The sequence below is a fragment of the Protopterus annectens genome, chromosome 1.part0, assembly GCF_019279795.1.
Source record: "Protopterus annectens isolate FY-2018-M chromosome 1.part0, PAN1.0, whole genome shotgun sequence".
In the NCBI taxonomy this organism is placed as follows: Eukaryota; Metazoa; Chordata; order Ceratodontiformes; family Protopteridae; genus Protopterus; species Protopterus annectens.
Window position 1 is genome coordinate 846159611 of NC_056725.1, and position 15755 is coordinate 846175365.

Consider the following 15755-nt stretch of genomic DNA (forward strand, 5'->3'; position numbering starts at 1 on the left):
CAAGTGCCATGGACCATCCTGCCCTGATGATGCCCCCCCCCCACCCGATCAGGGAGGCGTCCGATGTAACCGTGGCGACCGGGGCAGGAGGAACAAAGGGTCTGCCCTGATGGACTTGAGGGGACGATATCCACCAAGTCAGATGCCTTTTGCAAGTTGGAGTTATTGTGATCTTGTGACGCATGGGAAGTTGTTGAAAGGACCATTGGGCGAATAGCATCCATTGTAGAAGACGCATGTAAAAGCGGGCAAAGGGAAGAAGTGTTATGGCGGCCGCCATAAGACCCAATACTTTCAGAGCAAATCTGGCCCGAATTTTGTTGCTGAGAAGAATCACCTGGACGTGACTTTGAATGTCTAAGATCCTTTGGTCTGTTAACTTTGCTGAAAGTTGTACGGTGTCCAATCCTGCGCCTATATAAGTAATAGATTGACAAGGTGACCAGGCAGATTTTTCGAAATTTATAGAAATCCCTAGCCCTCTGAAAATGTGAATGGTGTAATCTCTGGCTTGGAGAAGTTGATGCCTGGTGGTGGCAGTGAGGAGCCAGTCGTCTAGATATGGAAACACCTGGAATCCTTGACGTCTCAGGTGAGCCGTAACCGCTGCCATACATTTGGTGAACACTCTGGGGGCTGTAGTGAGTCCAAAGGGCAGGGCCCTGAATTGGAAGTGAATGTTTCCCAGCCGAAAGCGGAGAAATCTTCTGGAGCGCCTGTGAATTTTTATGTGATAGTACGCATCCTGAAGATCTACCGAGCACATCCAATTGTCCTTGCCCAGAAAGGGTAGAATGGACTGAAGCGTGACCATCCGGAATCTTGTTTTCTTTACAAACTTGTTTAGTTTGCTCAGATCTAATATTGGTCTTCAGTCCCCTGTCTTTTTTGGTACTAAAAAGAACCTTGAGTAGATTCCGGATCCTATTTGGTCTGCTGGGACTGGCTGGATGGCTCTTTTTCTAGCAGTTTTGATATTTCTGATACTGCTAGTTCCCTTAGACAGGGTGGAACGTCTGGAAGGGTTCCCTTTTGCTTAATTGGGGCTTGAATAAAGGGAATTTTGTAACCCTCGGATATAATCGACTGTACCCATTTGTCTTGAGAAAGGGAAAGCCAGGCTATTGGGTACAGCGATAATCTTCCCCCGACTGCCTCCGAAGGTGGACAATCGGGCAACATCTCAGGGATGCTGGAAGGGTTTGTCAGAAAGAGGCTCTCTGCTACCCTGATTTTGCGGACCCCCCCTGACCCCTAGGGCGGCGTCTGTTGTTGTTACCCCCTCTGCCTCTGGGGGTAAACTGACCTCGTGCGTCAGGCGTGACTCCTTGAGATTTGCGGAACCACATTTTCCCTCCCTTCTGACCTTTTGGGTAAGGTCTTGAAGGGGTGGAAAAACGGACTCCTATGGCAGAAAGTCTTACCATCTTGTTCGCATCTAGTCAAAGTGTCTTGAGGTCCGAACAAGGTCGAACCATCAAAAGGGGAGTTTGTGAAGGACGCCTTGAAGGGGTCTGCAAAATTACAAAGCCGCATCCAGGACTGACGCCTTAAAGCCACTCCTGTGCCTGCGGCCCTACTCGCTCCATCGGCTGCATAAAAAATGAGCCGCATGGAGGAGTTAACAATGGAGTTTAGGATTCCTAGCTGTGAGCTAATCTTATCCTGAGACCCAGCAGCTGACTGATCCTGTAAAACTTCTCCCAACTCTAAGAACATCTCTTTGAAGGCGGGTGAAGTGACACAAGTAGTTCAGCGATCGCATGGTAAAGGTCGCTGAAGAAAAAATCCGCTTGCCGTACCTGTCCATAGTCCTAGAATCCTTGTTAGGAGGATGGACAGGTACTGAAGGATCAGCTAGTTCCTTCTTGGTGGCTGCTTAAGGTTCACAAAACAACTAAGGCTATGAAATTTAAAAGGGGTGAGACAAAGTCTTAATATGAAGAAAACTTACTTAGAGCTGGTAAAAGAGGCACCTCGTAAGCGAAGCGGCAAACGAGATCTGGGTAGTCTCCGCCTTGCATCATGGGATATAGGATTGCCTCGAGCTGGTAAAATTAGCCCTCTAGCTTAGCAAGTGCCAAGTTGGAGCCGAGGATCGGCTCCGAACCCATCCAGCAAGAATGAAGGCGAGATTGAGAACTTCATCACTACATTTACTTCAAAAGTTAAGCCACTTGTGCTACACAATGCTAATTACCATCGGGTTTGTCCACTCTGGTTTTACCCATGCCTGGGACCATTTACCTAAGGCATTCAACATCCCTCAATGTCAACTGCTCTTGTCACAAGTAACACAAAATGATGGATGGGCCTAAAGGCTACTATTGCTACAACAGCTTCTCTAATTCAGGAAGTTTTAGAAACAAGCAGCATTCCAGCTATTTACATGTGTTCACATATATGAAAATGCTCTGAAACACTAATTTCTAGTTATGATCAATGTTTAGCCTAATATGAAGTACCACAAAGTAAATGTTCTAAACAGACAATATGCCAAGCCATCACATAACTATGATACTTATTGTTTTTAGTGCATACATATTCTTCTTGGGTTTAAACAAATCAAGTCTAAGACTCATCTCCATACATGCACTATCACACCAACACATTTTCAAGTGTCACATGTTTATTGGTATGGTCAAAGAGTTGTACCATTTCTGATATTCAAACAATTCTGACCTTGTTAAAGCATTCCAGGTTGTGAACTTTTCATGACAGAGAACATTAAGCCAGAACTATGCAGTTTGCTTACAGTCCCATCTTGCAGACTTAAAGACAATCGGTGTAAATCAATATGGCTCACTGTCTGCTATAAAACCATTTTTGCACAAAGGGAATTAATAATGGCATTTCAAGCTACTGAGGCAAAATGCATTCATTCTGTTGTGAAATCAATGCTGTTTTGTTATCCCTCTGACCTGCTGTCCTCACCTGTGTCTGTATGTCATCACCAGTGACTATGTTTCCTACAGCTCGCAATACAGGAGATACCACTTTGTACTCGTCGTGCCTACACAAAAAAAAATACACATTCAGCATTACAGTTTAAGCAGCTTAAGGCTTTTCTGTTTGAAACACCTTTTTATGCATAAGCACTACACCAACACTAAAATACAAGAATCTGTACCAAAAAACAAGGCAAACACTACATTTTTTGACACTTAAGTTCAAGAATTCAACAATAGGGAACGGGGAAAAAAAAAAAAAAAAAACCTACAAATGCTATTTTGTACAGGAGCAATCAGTTAAACTATACAAGGACTTGTTGCAGTGGTACCACAATCAATGGCTCTGTTTCAATATACATTATGGCTTTTATTTCAAAAAGCACAGAACACACATGGTTTATGCTCTGAAACAATTCTGAGCTAGCTCTGAACACCAATGTCTTTCACATACATTCCATGGACTACAGTGCCTTTAAGTTTCAGGGGAAAATTGAGAACTGCCAAAGTTAAAAAGGGAGGCTTACCAAATTAAGCATTTAAAAAGGTATACTCACCAAATTAAACAGGCTCAAAACATACTGCAGTGGTTAAGGTACATGTCTCACTGACAGATGTTTGAAAGCTGGGATACTGGAGTAGCATTAATCACAGATGGAAGTTCAACCACAGGTTGGCACTAACTCATCTAACTCTGACTTCAAGAGCATAGAATGCCCCCTGCATAGACTGGTGCCTTACCCATGCAGGACATATCAAGCTGAAACCATATGCAAATATAAAAACAGTCTGTACAACCTTTAGTTCTTTTCTGGTGTGAGCAAATGGAAAGTGCCCATAAATGTGCCTGTGCTAGGAATCAGTAATGATCTCCTAAAACACTCCCAGACCCCTTTTTTGCAGATCCCAAGGAGTGAATATGACATTTAGCAAAAGAAAGGTCATATACACCAGGAGGTGCTCTTCTGCAGCAATCATTTTAAGTACGTGAACACCTACTGCATGAACACCTACTGCTACCATAAATAGTACATAGCTGTATTATCTTCACTACAGGGATCACTACTTAGCACGGGGAAAATGGAAAAATTGGGATACACTAGTGTGACCTTAAGCTGACTCAACTGGGTACAAGGAGTGGGCAGAATGATGGTATCTCCTCTTTTCAGATGCAACAGCAGGGAGAAGCAAGGCTGTACGAGCCAAAAGGGGGCTATCAAAATCCATCAGCTTGTTCCACTCCGACTCACACCAGGGAAGGGAAGGCACAGCACTGAGAAGACCATTTCCACTGACTGGAGAAAAGCCTGCTTGCAAGGTAACCCCCAGACAAACACTTGACTTGGCAATTCCGAAAGGTGGCAAGAAGTCCATGTATACTATCCCTACATCACCACCATACCTGTGTGAGGCACTTCAATGTTCTAGAGTTTAGTGTCTATTCAACAGGATCAGCAGTGGATCAACTCAGTACATCTGGTATGACACACTGCACTGAGGAGATGTAAACTGTTCAGAATAAGATTCTGTTGCAGGGTTATTCTTAACATCTTCACTTCCAATCTGCAGAGCTGCTACATGTATGTGCTTCCTGGGTAGCCGATGTACTATATAACTGTAGTGCTACTTGTCACTTCAAACATCCTTTAAAACATGGAGGCCATACATCACCACCATCTCCTCAACAACTGTTTGTTCTGCGAGTTATCCCATTTCTCGCAAACAACACTTGCTAGAGTGTGCTTCTCTGGCTAGGCCTGATGTGACAAAGTCTGGAAGACTTTTCTTCTGTTGTTGCCTGCTGGGCCAGCCAATGAAACACCCAGTAAAGAGGATCACAGGTAGGTTAACATCCAAGGAGTACACAGGTACATCAACCATAAATTACTCCAGTATCACCAGACCCTTTGCAAGTGAAGTTCTATCTGAAGAACCATCAAAAAAGTACAGTTCTGTAAAATAAACTTACCAAAACAATGGTGGTCAGCTTCCAAAGCTTCAAGGACACCTTCCATACACCCTACCTGACCGGAGATTAAGAAAGAGTGGCTTGTGCACCAAGCCCTTTAGAGATTTCATACCAACTGATGGAAGGCTAGAACCCTAAAAAAGGGTAGACAGAAAAATAATCTATATCCTCACCCTGGCAACAACATACACAAATAAGGGGTCTGGAGAGAGCAGCTACTGCAGCAGTGATTATTCTAACATTTACTGGGTAAGTTTATTTAAACTATATTATGTTCATTTGATTCCTTTAGCTATATGGCTAGATTACCATAACTTACAATGACTTGAATGTTCTAGAGTTTAGTGTCTATTCAACAGGATCAGCAGTGGATCAACTCAGTATATCTGGTATGACACACTGCTCTGAGGAGATGTAAACTGTTCATAATAAGATTCTTTTGCAGGGTTATCCTTAACATCTTCACTTCCAATCTGCATTGCTAAGGGTAAGGATCTAGTAAACCCAGGAGAATGCGTCTACCAAAGAATGTCCTAGAAATGAAGGAATCCAGCTTGTAGTGCTATGTACAGAGAAAATACAGTTGTGTAAAATCTCACCATAGCAGTAGATGTCCTCCTCTTCACTGTTGCAGTATTCATTACATTAGGGATCCCCTGCCAAGGATGGCCCACTGTCTGGCCAGTATACCGAAGCCTTTAGATTGCTTTAAGGTACACTGTACATAACACGTATGCTCCTTGCGTAGTGCAGGGCCTAAAGGTGACGTCTGGACATACCATCCTCAGAACTGAGCCCCAGTAGGACCACCAGTCCAAGGAAGACAGGTAATCAGTACAATGCAGAAGAGAAATGGGCAGTGCCAATTGAAGAGTGGACAGGAGGGGATGCATGAGAGATCCCTCGTTTTGTGTGAGTAAATCCACCCTGTGACATTAACTTGTGATGATTACCCTTGGCTAAATGCAGAAGAGGGAACCAATCCTGTCTCAGCCAAAAGGGAGATGCCAACAAGACTTTGGGAGAATCCTGTTGAATTTCAGACAGGACTTTTGGAATGACAGGAAGGGGAGGTAACACAAAGAAACATCCTCTTCCAAGAAAGAGGGCATCCACCTTCCAAACCAGAGGACTTGGAACTCTGGCACACACACAAAAAAAGTTGTCTGTTCAGAGGAGAGGCAAATAGATCTATTTGAGGAGTACCCCACTGGTGGACAATGTCCAGAAACATATCCATGTGAAGCATCCATTTGTGGAATTGAGTTAAGGACTTGCTCAGTGTGTCTGCCACAATGTTTTGACCAGAGGGGAATGTAAACTGCCTGTAGAGTCACTTGATACTGGACAGACAGCAAGTCCCCACACCAGGAGAGCCAACTGGCAAAGATAAGATCTTGTTCCCCTGCTTGTTTACATATCACATCACTTTGGTATTGTCTGCAAATACTTTAGAGGTCCTGGGGAGAAAGGATGAAAAGCCCGAAGCACCAGCTGATGAGCTCTCATCCAACAGTGATGTGCTCTCTCTTCTAAAGAGGCGACCACACCTCATGCACGTTTAGGGAGCCAAAATCTAATCTCTATTCCACGTTTGAGGTGCCTGAAAAGCTCCAGAGAGGGAAGAGGGGGATAGAAAGGGGAGCCCTGTGTTAAACAACAACTGCTGAATTCACCAGTGAAGTTCCTTCTTTAGACAAGAAAGAGGAACTACAAAGTCTAGGGAATGCGCATGTTGAAGCCAAACTGACTTCAGACACTACTGAAACTTTCTAATGTGGAGTTTGGCCAGAGCGAGCATAGGGATAGTGGATGCCATGAATCCCAGAGCTCTCAAATTCCCTGGCTGTGATAAAGGCCAGAGGAAGAAGGAGTTTGAGAGAAGGAAATGAGGGTCAAGACCTTGGGAGGAGGCAGAGATGCCAGCAAAGGCAATCTGAATCCTGCACCCCAGAAAAAAATGATCCTAAGAAGGAGTCAGAAAATACTTTTTGAAATTGATTGTGAACCCCAGGTTTTAAAGAAGGGAAATGACAAAATGAAGATTTTGTAAGAGTATCTCTGGACAGGATGTCTGAAATAACAGATAGTCCCAAGTAAGGAAATACTTGGATTCCCTGAATCTTGCAAAAAAGCAATCACAGGTGCTAGGCATTTGGTGAATACCCTTGGGGCAGTAGAGAAGCTAAAGGGAAAGCAGCAAAATGAAAATGCCAGGAAGTAAAGAAACACAAAAACTTTCTGAAAAGAGGATGAATATGGATATGGATATGGATATAAGCATCCTGGAGATCCAGAGAAACCTTAAGAGCCTGAGGAAGCAGCAAAGGGAACAAAGTCTGAAGGGATAACATTCAAAGGGAAGGAGCATTCAGAAAAGTATTCAGATGAGAAAGATCAGACTGCCTCTCCATGTACCCTCTTTCCAGGGGACCGAAAACATTCTGAAATAAAATCCCTTCCTCCTTTGAGTAGCTGGAACCTTTAATAGCTTGAGTCAAAAGATCCTGAAGCACTTCTGGAAAAGGTGGCTGAAGAATGCCCATGAAAGGGAGAAAGATTTCCAAATCATAAAATACCTTTGGCAAATGATGGAAAGAACCCAAGAATCTTGGGTTATGCTTAACCCAAGAGGAAGAGTCAGAGAAAGATGAAGAAAAAGAGGAATATAGCTGGGAAGAACCAGGTAGTCAGACAGCACCTGGTTCATCATCAAAGGAAGGCTTCTAAGCAGAAGAGTCTGTGTAGACGTAGCTAGGGAAACCCTCCTACCACCCTTCTTGTCTAAGAGGAGGACGAGACTGCCTTCTCTAACTAAAGCTGGTTTAGTAGGATAGTTTCTCTGAAACGTAGGAACTGGTGAAAGAAAAATGTTTCAGATCCTGTAACTCCTTGCCTTTCCCATGTACAGAAACAAATCAGTTGCAGCAGCACCAAACAAACATTTATTGCCTAGAGGAGCATCCATCAACTTAGTCTTAATATCAGGCAGAGGTTGAAGCCAAAGCCTGGAACATCTCAACACAAAGCCAGAAGCAGCAACCCTAGAAGAAACACCTGCTGCATCATAAAGTACAGTTGTGTACACTTACCATAAATGTAGATGTTAGAGTGTACTCACTGTTGCAGTCATATTTGGGTTATCCCTGCCAGGGCAGCCCTTGTGAAGGCTGCCAGCCTAGACAGATAGAATTTTATAGATAATTCTGTCATCTGTAAATATTGATGTGAACCACAGGCTCATCTTAAATAGAAAAAAAACTTGCTGTAAGGAAGCCAAGTCCAGCATTTTATGACCATTTGATCTAAAGTGGGCTCCAGCTGGTCTAGGTGAAGACATTCTTTCTATTGTTTTAACAAAGAGTTAAACTGCTAGATTTAAACATGCAAATGTGTTTTTATTTCTCTGCTTCCTGACCAGATGCAAGATAACACAAGGAGATGTTAAGAATGTAAATGTAGTTTGTTAGCTTGGGAACCCAGGGAAGTGTGAAGAATGATGTAATGGGAATCAGAAATGTGATTTTAAAAACAGAGAGAATCTGAGATTAAGCATTTTTGTCTTGATCATCCAACTCATAAGCACTCTACCTGTTTCTATATGTAAGAAATCTTAGACTTGTGCTTTTCTCCTAGAGATAATCTAATCTTTCTAGTTTCTAGCCAAGTGTTTTTCTGTGATGTCAGACTGTACTACTGAATTATTTTAAGTATTTCTCTGTGACCTCTGAACTCTTGACTAGCATTGTGTATTGTCTTGTGTTTTTAGTATATTACAGATTTTTTAAACCTTTCAACTGTGGCTGTTTTGTGTAGAGATAATTCAAGCTCTAGAGTACATTGCATATTTATAGTGATTATCGTACCAAGTCAATCTTAATAAGCCTTGACTGTTTATACTACCAAATGGATAACAATATTGCACAGTAATAATTGGACACCCTTTTAAGAGCCTTTGAGTAGCTGATAAATATTAGCTGGGTGGTGGCAGTGATTTCTAGGGTATAGTCTGGGTAAAAGGGGCACAGCTGGAGAACCTGTGCAAGCCTTCCACAGGAGTGTCTGCATGGTTGTACAAACTCTTATCTCAGTGTGTGTCAGCTACCTGGGCAGGGACACGAAACACTGGTTGGACAGAGAGGGTGCTGGAGGTTTTAGCTTGCCCAGCTGGCTGAGATCTGGACCCTATAGCTGTGCCAGTGGCGAGTCTTATTGGGGACCTGGAGAGCAAGGGAGCGACCAGCTCCAAACTGATTGTCTCTCTGCTCTTAAGGGAAATTGCACTTTACTGTTTTTATTTGTTATTCTTTCCTTCTATATGAGACGCCTCTCACTGGTGTTAGTGGTGAGGACTGAGGCTCCTTGATTGATGGGCCAGGGCACGGGCTAGTATTTCTGTGTCGGTTGCTGTCACTTTAGGACGGACGTCAGGTCATCAGTAGTATAAAGTAAGGCAGCAGACGCCATTACATCAGTTTTTCTTGCCCTAACCTGTCAGGAGCCCCCAAGTAGAAGGCCAGGGTCTGGTGGAAGAAACCCCACCAGTGGAAAATAAATATGAATATGTTCCTTGATAGGAAAGGAGAACTAGTTAGAATGGTAATAAAAGGAGAAAGAAGGGGGATGGAGGGGGGGGGGCAGGACTGCAACAGTGAATACACTAACATCTACATTTATGGTAAGTGTACACAAATGTACTATGTTCTTTGTGTTTTATTGTTGCAGTCATCACATTTGGGTTGATTCCCAAAGCTGAGGAAAAGGGTGGAGGCAGTCAATGAAACTAGGGGCTGGCTAGGATGCCCTGCAAGACTGCAGAAGCAAACCCTGCCCTGGATTTGGAGAAGAGAGGCAGGTGGTAATACTTTGTAAACGTCTGAACAGATGTCCAGGTGGCAGCCTCCAGGATGTCTCTGGTGGGGACTCCTCTGAGGAGAGCCGCAGAGGTGGAGGCTGCTCTGGTGGACTGTGTCCTGAACCCCTTAGGGGGAGGCTTTCCATGCCATTTGTAGCAGAAATAGATGCAGTGTGCTATTTGGAAATAGTTTGGAGATGACTTTGCCTTCAGCTCCTGTAGCAAAGCTAGCCAGCAATTGATCAGACTTTCTGAAGGATTCAGTCCTGTCTAGATAGGATTCTTCACTCTCTCTAGATGTGCACAGACAGCTCAGATTCTTTCCCCCTTGTTCTGGGGATTAGGAAAAAAGGTGGGCAAATGAATGGATTGGTTGAGAGCCACACTGGACAACACCTTGGGCATGAAGAATGGGTTAGTTCTGAGGGAGACCCTGTCTGCATGAAAGATGATGAAGGGCTCCACAGCCATGAGTGCTTGCAGCTCAGAGACTCTCCTGCCTGAAGTGATGGCTAGAAGAAATGCAGTCTTCCAGGAGATAAATTTTTAGCTCTGCAGAAGCTGGTTTGAAAGGGGGCATCGTGAGCTTTTCCAATACAAAGTTAAGGTCCCAAGCTGGAGTTGGTGACCTGGGTAGCCTCAAGTTGCTAGCCCCTCTTAGGAACTACTTGATCAAAGAGTGTGAGGAAAGGGGCTGCTCAGTGGGAAAATGAGCAGAAATAGCAGAGGCATGAATTTTTATAGGAGGAGAAAGAAGTCACTGTGTAGTAGGTAAGCTAAGTAATCCAGGATGAGAGGGAGGGAGGGCTGTGCTGTATTGGCTTCCCTTAGCCTGGATCCAGGTGCAGAACCTTTTCCATTTATCAGCAAAAGATGCTCTGGTGCTAGGATGTCTGGCCTCATGAATAACATCCAAAACCTGTTTACTGAGGTTGGCAGATTGGATCAGGGTTAGGGAATAAGTCAAGCTGCCAAACTGACTGACTGCAATTGGGGATACTAGAAATCCCCTTCCCTCTGGGTCAGAAGGTTTGGAATCTGACGAAGATGCCATGGGGGTAGCAAGGACAGGCTGCACAGCAAGGGGTACCAGTGCTGGCGAGGCCAGTCTGGAGCTTTAAGAATTGTCCTTGGTTTTTCCTTCCTTATTTTGAGCAGTACTCTGGGGATGAGAGGTAGGGAGGAAAAGCATAGACCGATAGATTGACCCAGGGGAAGGACAGGGGAATCCACTTTCCAAGCCATGCAATAATGCTCCCTGGTGCAGAATTTGCTGAGCTGATGGTTGGTGTGGAAGGCAAAGAGGTCGACCTTCGGGGTTCCCCATTTCTGAGTTATTAGGGTGAAGGTACTTCTGTTGATTTGCCACTAGTGAGGGTCCAGAAGATTTCTGCTTAATTGGTCTGCCAAAGAGTTGAGAGACCCTGGTAGGAATTCTGCTAACAGGTGTAGTTGCATAGCAGAGGCCGTGTGCCAAACACTTATGGCCAGTCTGCATAGAGGGTAGGAGACAGTCCTTCCCTACTTGCTGATGTACCACATCACAGTGGTGGTGTCTATTTTGATCAGAACCTTGGGAGAGAGAAGGGGCTTGAAAGCTATCAACACATGCTGCACAGCCAACATCTCTTTTTGACTGATGTGCAGAGGGATTTGCTGTGGGCTCCATTGGCCCTGTATGCACCTGCCATCCAGGTGTGCACCCCAAGCGTTGCCTGGTGAGTCTGTGGCGAGGGTCTGGGTAGCAGGGGGTGGGGAGAAGGGCATTCCCCTGTGGGAGCATGCTGTTGCCCACCAAAGAAAATATTTTCTGAGGCAAGGAATTATAGTAACAGAGTTTCCAGGTCTTGAAGAATGTTGGCACTAAAGGCTCTTCAGGTACCACTGAAGTTTCCTCATATGCAGTCTGGCATATAGAATGAGTAATATGTAAGATGCCATGAACCCCAGAGCTTGCAGGATCTTTCTTGCAGTTAGCTGGGGCCTGGTGGCTAGTTGAGAGTGGTAGGCAGTCAGTTAAATTTCTCTGGAGTAAGGTATGCCATCTGGGAAGCTGTGTCCAGACCTGTTCCCAGGAAGATTATCTTTTGGGTGGGCACCTGTTTGGATTTCTTTTTGTTGATTGTGTACCCTAAGGAGATTAGTAGGGTCTTTACAAAGGCCAGGTGCTTGAGAAGCTTCTCCTGGCTGTCTGTCTGAATAAGGGAGTTGTCCAAGTATGGGCAAATTCCTTGACTGCAAAAGGCAATGGCCAGAGCTAGACATTTTGTGAAAACTCTGGGAGCAGTAGATAAGCCAAAGGGAAGCAAAGAGAACTGAAAGTGCTGAGATCCTGCCCTGAAGCAGAGATATTTCCTGCATGATTCCCTGATAGAAATGTAGAGGTAAGGCCTCTGTCAGATCTAGGGTGACTATCCAAGCATCTTTGGAAAGCATGGGTAGCAGCTGCTGGAGAGTGAGCATTCTGAATTCTGGGATCACAAGGAAGGTGTTTAAAATGGAAAGATAGAGGATGTGGCGCCAGGTACCCTCTTTTCTGGGCACCAGAAAAAGTTGTTCTTACAGCTTTTCCTTGTTAGGGGTCGGCACAGTGGAACTCCAGTCTAATGATTGGCAGTAGATTTTTTACGAGTGCCAAGGTGCCAGCTAGATGCCCATCCTTCAACGAAGGCACTCCCATTCTACACGTCTTTCAAACGTCACTCGACTGCGGGGAGGACATGCAGACTCCACAGAGAAGACGCTCCAGCTAAGAATAGAACGAAAGAACCTCTTGCTTGTGAGGCAACAATGCTACCACTGCGGCTAAACCTTGGTCTATCTGTTCTGCAGGAACATGCTCTACTGCCCTTAGAGAGCAGGGAAAGGATTTGCTTTTGAGCCTCTGCCCACTGATTTGGTGATAGATCTGGGGAACCCTTTTGGGGTTGGAAGGGTGTGGAAGGAAAATTTGTATCTCAGAGACAATGTTCAGAACCCAGTGGTCCTTGGTAATGGTGGCCCAGGTGCTTGAGTGAAAGGAGAGTTTTCTTCCTAGGGGCAAGCAAAGGTGGGTAGAGAGGGGGTGGAAGAGATGAGTCATTGTGAATTACCATAAGGGGGTGGCTTAGAACTCCCTGGTTTTGAAGTGGAGGTAGTCCACTGCTTATATCTCTGCGTTCCCCTGGGGCTGCTGTCTGGGGGGGGGGGGGTTCTGCTTCCACAGGGCCTAGGCTGGGCCGGTTTACTGGGAGCAGGAAAGTACCAGTGTTTGGAGGGACAATGCCTGCTGAACCTAGGGGGCTGGACCTGCAAGAAATCCTTAACTGTTTGCATTGATTTTGCTTTTTCTTCCATCTTTAAGACCTCTTCTGCCTTAGTGCCAAATAAGTTATCTTTGTGCAAGGGGGTATCCAACAATTTAGATTTGACATTATCTGGTAGGGGCTGTTCCTTAAGCCATGCATGCTTTCTAATAACCGATCCAGTGACTGCAACCCTGCAAGAAGCTTCTAGGGTGTCAAAACCCCAGTGCAAGGTGTGTTTAGTTACTTGACTTGCAGAATGCATTAACTCTTGTAAATCTTTAGATTCTGCCCAAGCAGGAAAGGAAGACATTTTTTGTTTAAGGAGTTCCAAGGTATGTTGCTGAAATTTCAGCATATGGAAGACAATTTAGTGCCCTGATAGCAAAAGTAGCTGAGGTGTATATGTATTACCCCATCTGTCCAAAGCTAGGGAATCCCTGTCTGGGGGGGGGGGGGGGATTCCTAGTAGAGGTTGCTTAAATTCCTTTTCGGCCCTTGAGAAATGACCTCTGGGTCAGCTGTAGGATTTTTAAAAATATATTTGTGGGAGTCAGGGACTCTATAGTACCAGTCTGGTTTTCTGGGAGCAGGAGGTAGGGAGTCAGGAGTCTAGCTGGATTCGAGGAAAACATCCTCCACAACATCCAGGATTGGGGGAAATGGCCAAAGGACTGTGTGGAAGATCTAGGGATTCCCTGAATCTCTTTTTAGACTGAGGGTAGTCCTGACTCTCCCATTGAAAATGCTCCCTTAATGATATGCAGGGTTTCCCCCAAAGGAAAAATCCACTGGGGTGAGGCTGAAGAAATGGAATCCTCTGCATCAGAATTCTTATATGTGGAGAGGGGTTGCATGTCTTCATATTCAGATGCATCAGAATCGTCAGACTCTTGATAAGACAAAACTACAGGGGACAGATCTCTTCCTTTTGGAGGGAGTAGCTTGGCTTCCCCTGATCAGCATAAGGTCTTCCGCCATTTTAAGCATTTGAGACTGAGGCAGGTAGCAGGCTCCTGAAAGTGGGTCATTGGTTTCTTGGGTGTGGTTTGTACTCTGGGCTTACGAAACTTGGTAGTTTTAGAAAGAACGGTAGTTGCGAAAGAAGACATAGGTTTGTGTCGAGATTCGGTAGTGCGAAAGACTTTCTCAGAAGCCAGTGCCTGCCCAGCAGCTCCAGACCCATCCAAGGTTGAGACGACCACAGGATCCTTAATTGAAGAGTCTGTGGCATAACAGACTCCGAAAAGGTCTCGGTAGCTGCCTGCGAATCAACAGAAGGCATCAGGTGCTGCAAAATCGCCTCAGAGGACCGGAAAGCTGACTGCTAGCTTAACGGAAGCGTTGTCGGTAGGTTTGGACCTGTCTGTCTATCTTTAAGTTTTTTCGGAAGATCTGCTGTCGGATGGATTACCAAAGCCATATAGGAATTAAAGGACTATAAGCAAAAATATCAGGCTACAATAAGGGCCCGTCGATGGATAGTTCTGGAGTGGAATAAAGCACAGAAGCAACTAGGGACATCGTGGTCTGGACCTAAACAAATGACACAGTGAGAGTGGAAGTCTTGGTGTGGTATTTGCTTTCCACATGCGAGACAATTAACTTTTTCTGACATCTGTTAGTGCAGAAAACAAGGATCCCCAACAGGGTACGTAGCTTTAGAATACTTCAACTTTAATTCAGTAGACGAAACTCTGGTAGCCACCGACTGGCACTCGTGCGAACTGCTTCTGCCTCGGGCTCCACGGCAAGAAAGACTGATGTAATACCGTCGGCTGCCTTACTTTATACTACTGACACCCTGACGTCAGTCCTCAAGCGACAGCAACCGGCGCAGAAATACTAAGTCTCTGGTATTCGGGCTGGCCGTGGGCTACCCTGGCAGGGATAACCCAAATGTGATGACTGCAACAGTGAGACACGAAGAACATCTACATTTAACAGAATGGCAAGCTACGTGTAAAGAAGCCCCTAACAGAGACAAAGCAGAAGTCTTACTCAGAATAAGGGAGTTCAGAAATAACTTGACAACCCTGAGAAAGAGAGAGCCAAAACACACCTGGTTATGAGTCTGATAATTAACAGTCCAAAAGGCTACGACGGCTGAAATATAAACCTTTTTACCCAGCCTTTGCATGGTCCTGTTGTCCTCATCAGAAGGAAGAAGCTTAATCAAGATCAGTAATTTAGAAGGCTTACTGGACGCCAGAGAGACCAAAGGGTCAATGGATGGACACTTGTAAAGGAATTTGTAGTCATCAGGCACTTTGTAAACCCGGTCTGGTTTCTTACGGGCAAGGTCAGAGTCTGGAGCCCGAGAAGCAGAAGAGGATGCATCCAATAAAGCAACCAAAACAAGAACAGCAGAGGGCCTGGGAGACTCCATCTGAAAGAGCTCAACATCTCCTCTGCACTTCAAAGACTTGGGAACAATCCCATTTAAAGAACTCTATCATCCTGGCAATGGTATCCCCAAAAGAAATTTCAAAAGGGGATTCAGGACCAGTAGAGACTCTTCTTCCTCAAAGCTACACCTCCAGAGGGGAAGGAATCTGGGTAGACTAGGCCAAGGATTTCCTCATCCAAATCGGAGGACTCCTGATCCTTAGACTTCTTGAGAGGGGAAACTGACCATGGAGGAGGTGGGAGAGAGACCCGCTGAGGAGGCTTCAAGGCCATAAGAGTTCAATTCAATC

The 15755-nt window shown here is 45.0% G+C and overlaps 1 protein-coding gene across 1 annotated transcript in view; it reads right to left on the minus strand.

Annotated features, from left to right (window-relative positions):
- The window catches only part of KPNA5 (karyopherin subunit alpha 5), a 710535-nt gene that overhangs the window by 263021 nt on the left and 431759 nt on the right, over positions 1-15755 (minus strand). The window contains exon 10 of the mRNA XM_044063660.1: positions 2935-3013. Within this exon, the coding sequence (XP_043919595.1) occupies positions 2935-3013 (79 nt within the window). The remainder of the gene's footprint in view (positions 1-2934; positions 3014-15755) is intronic.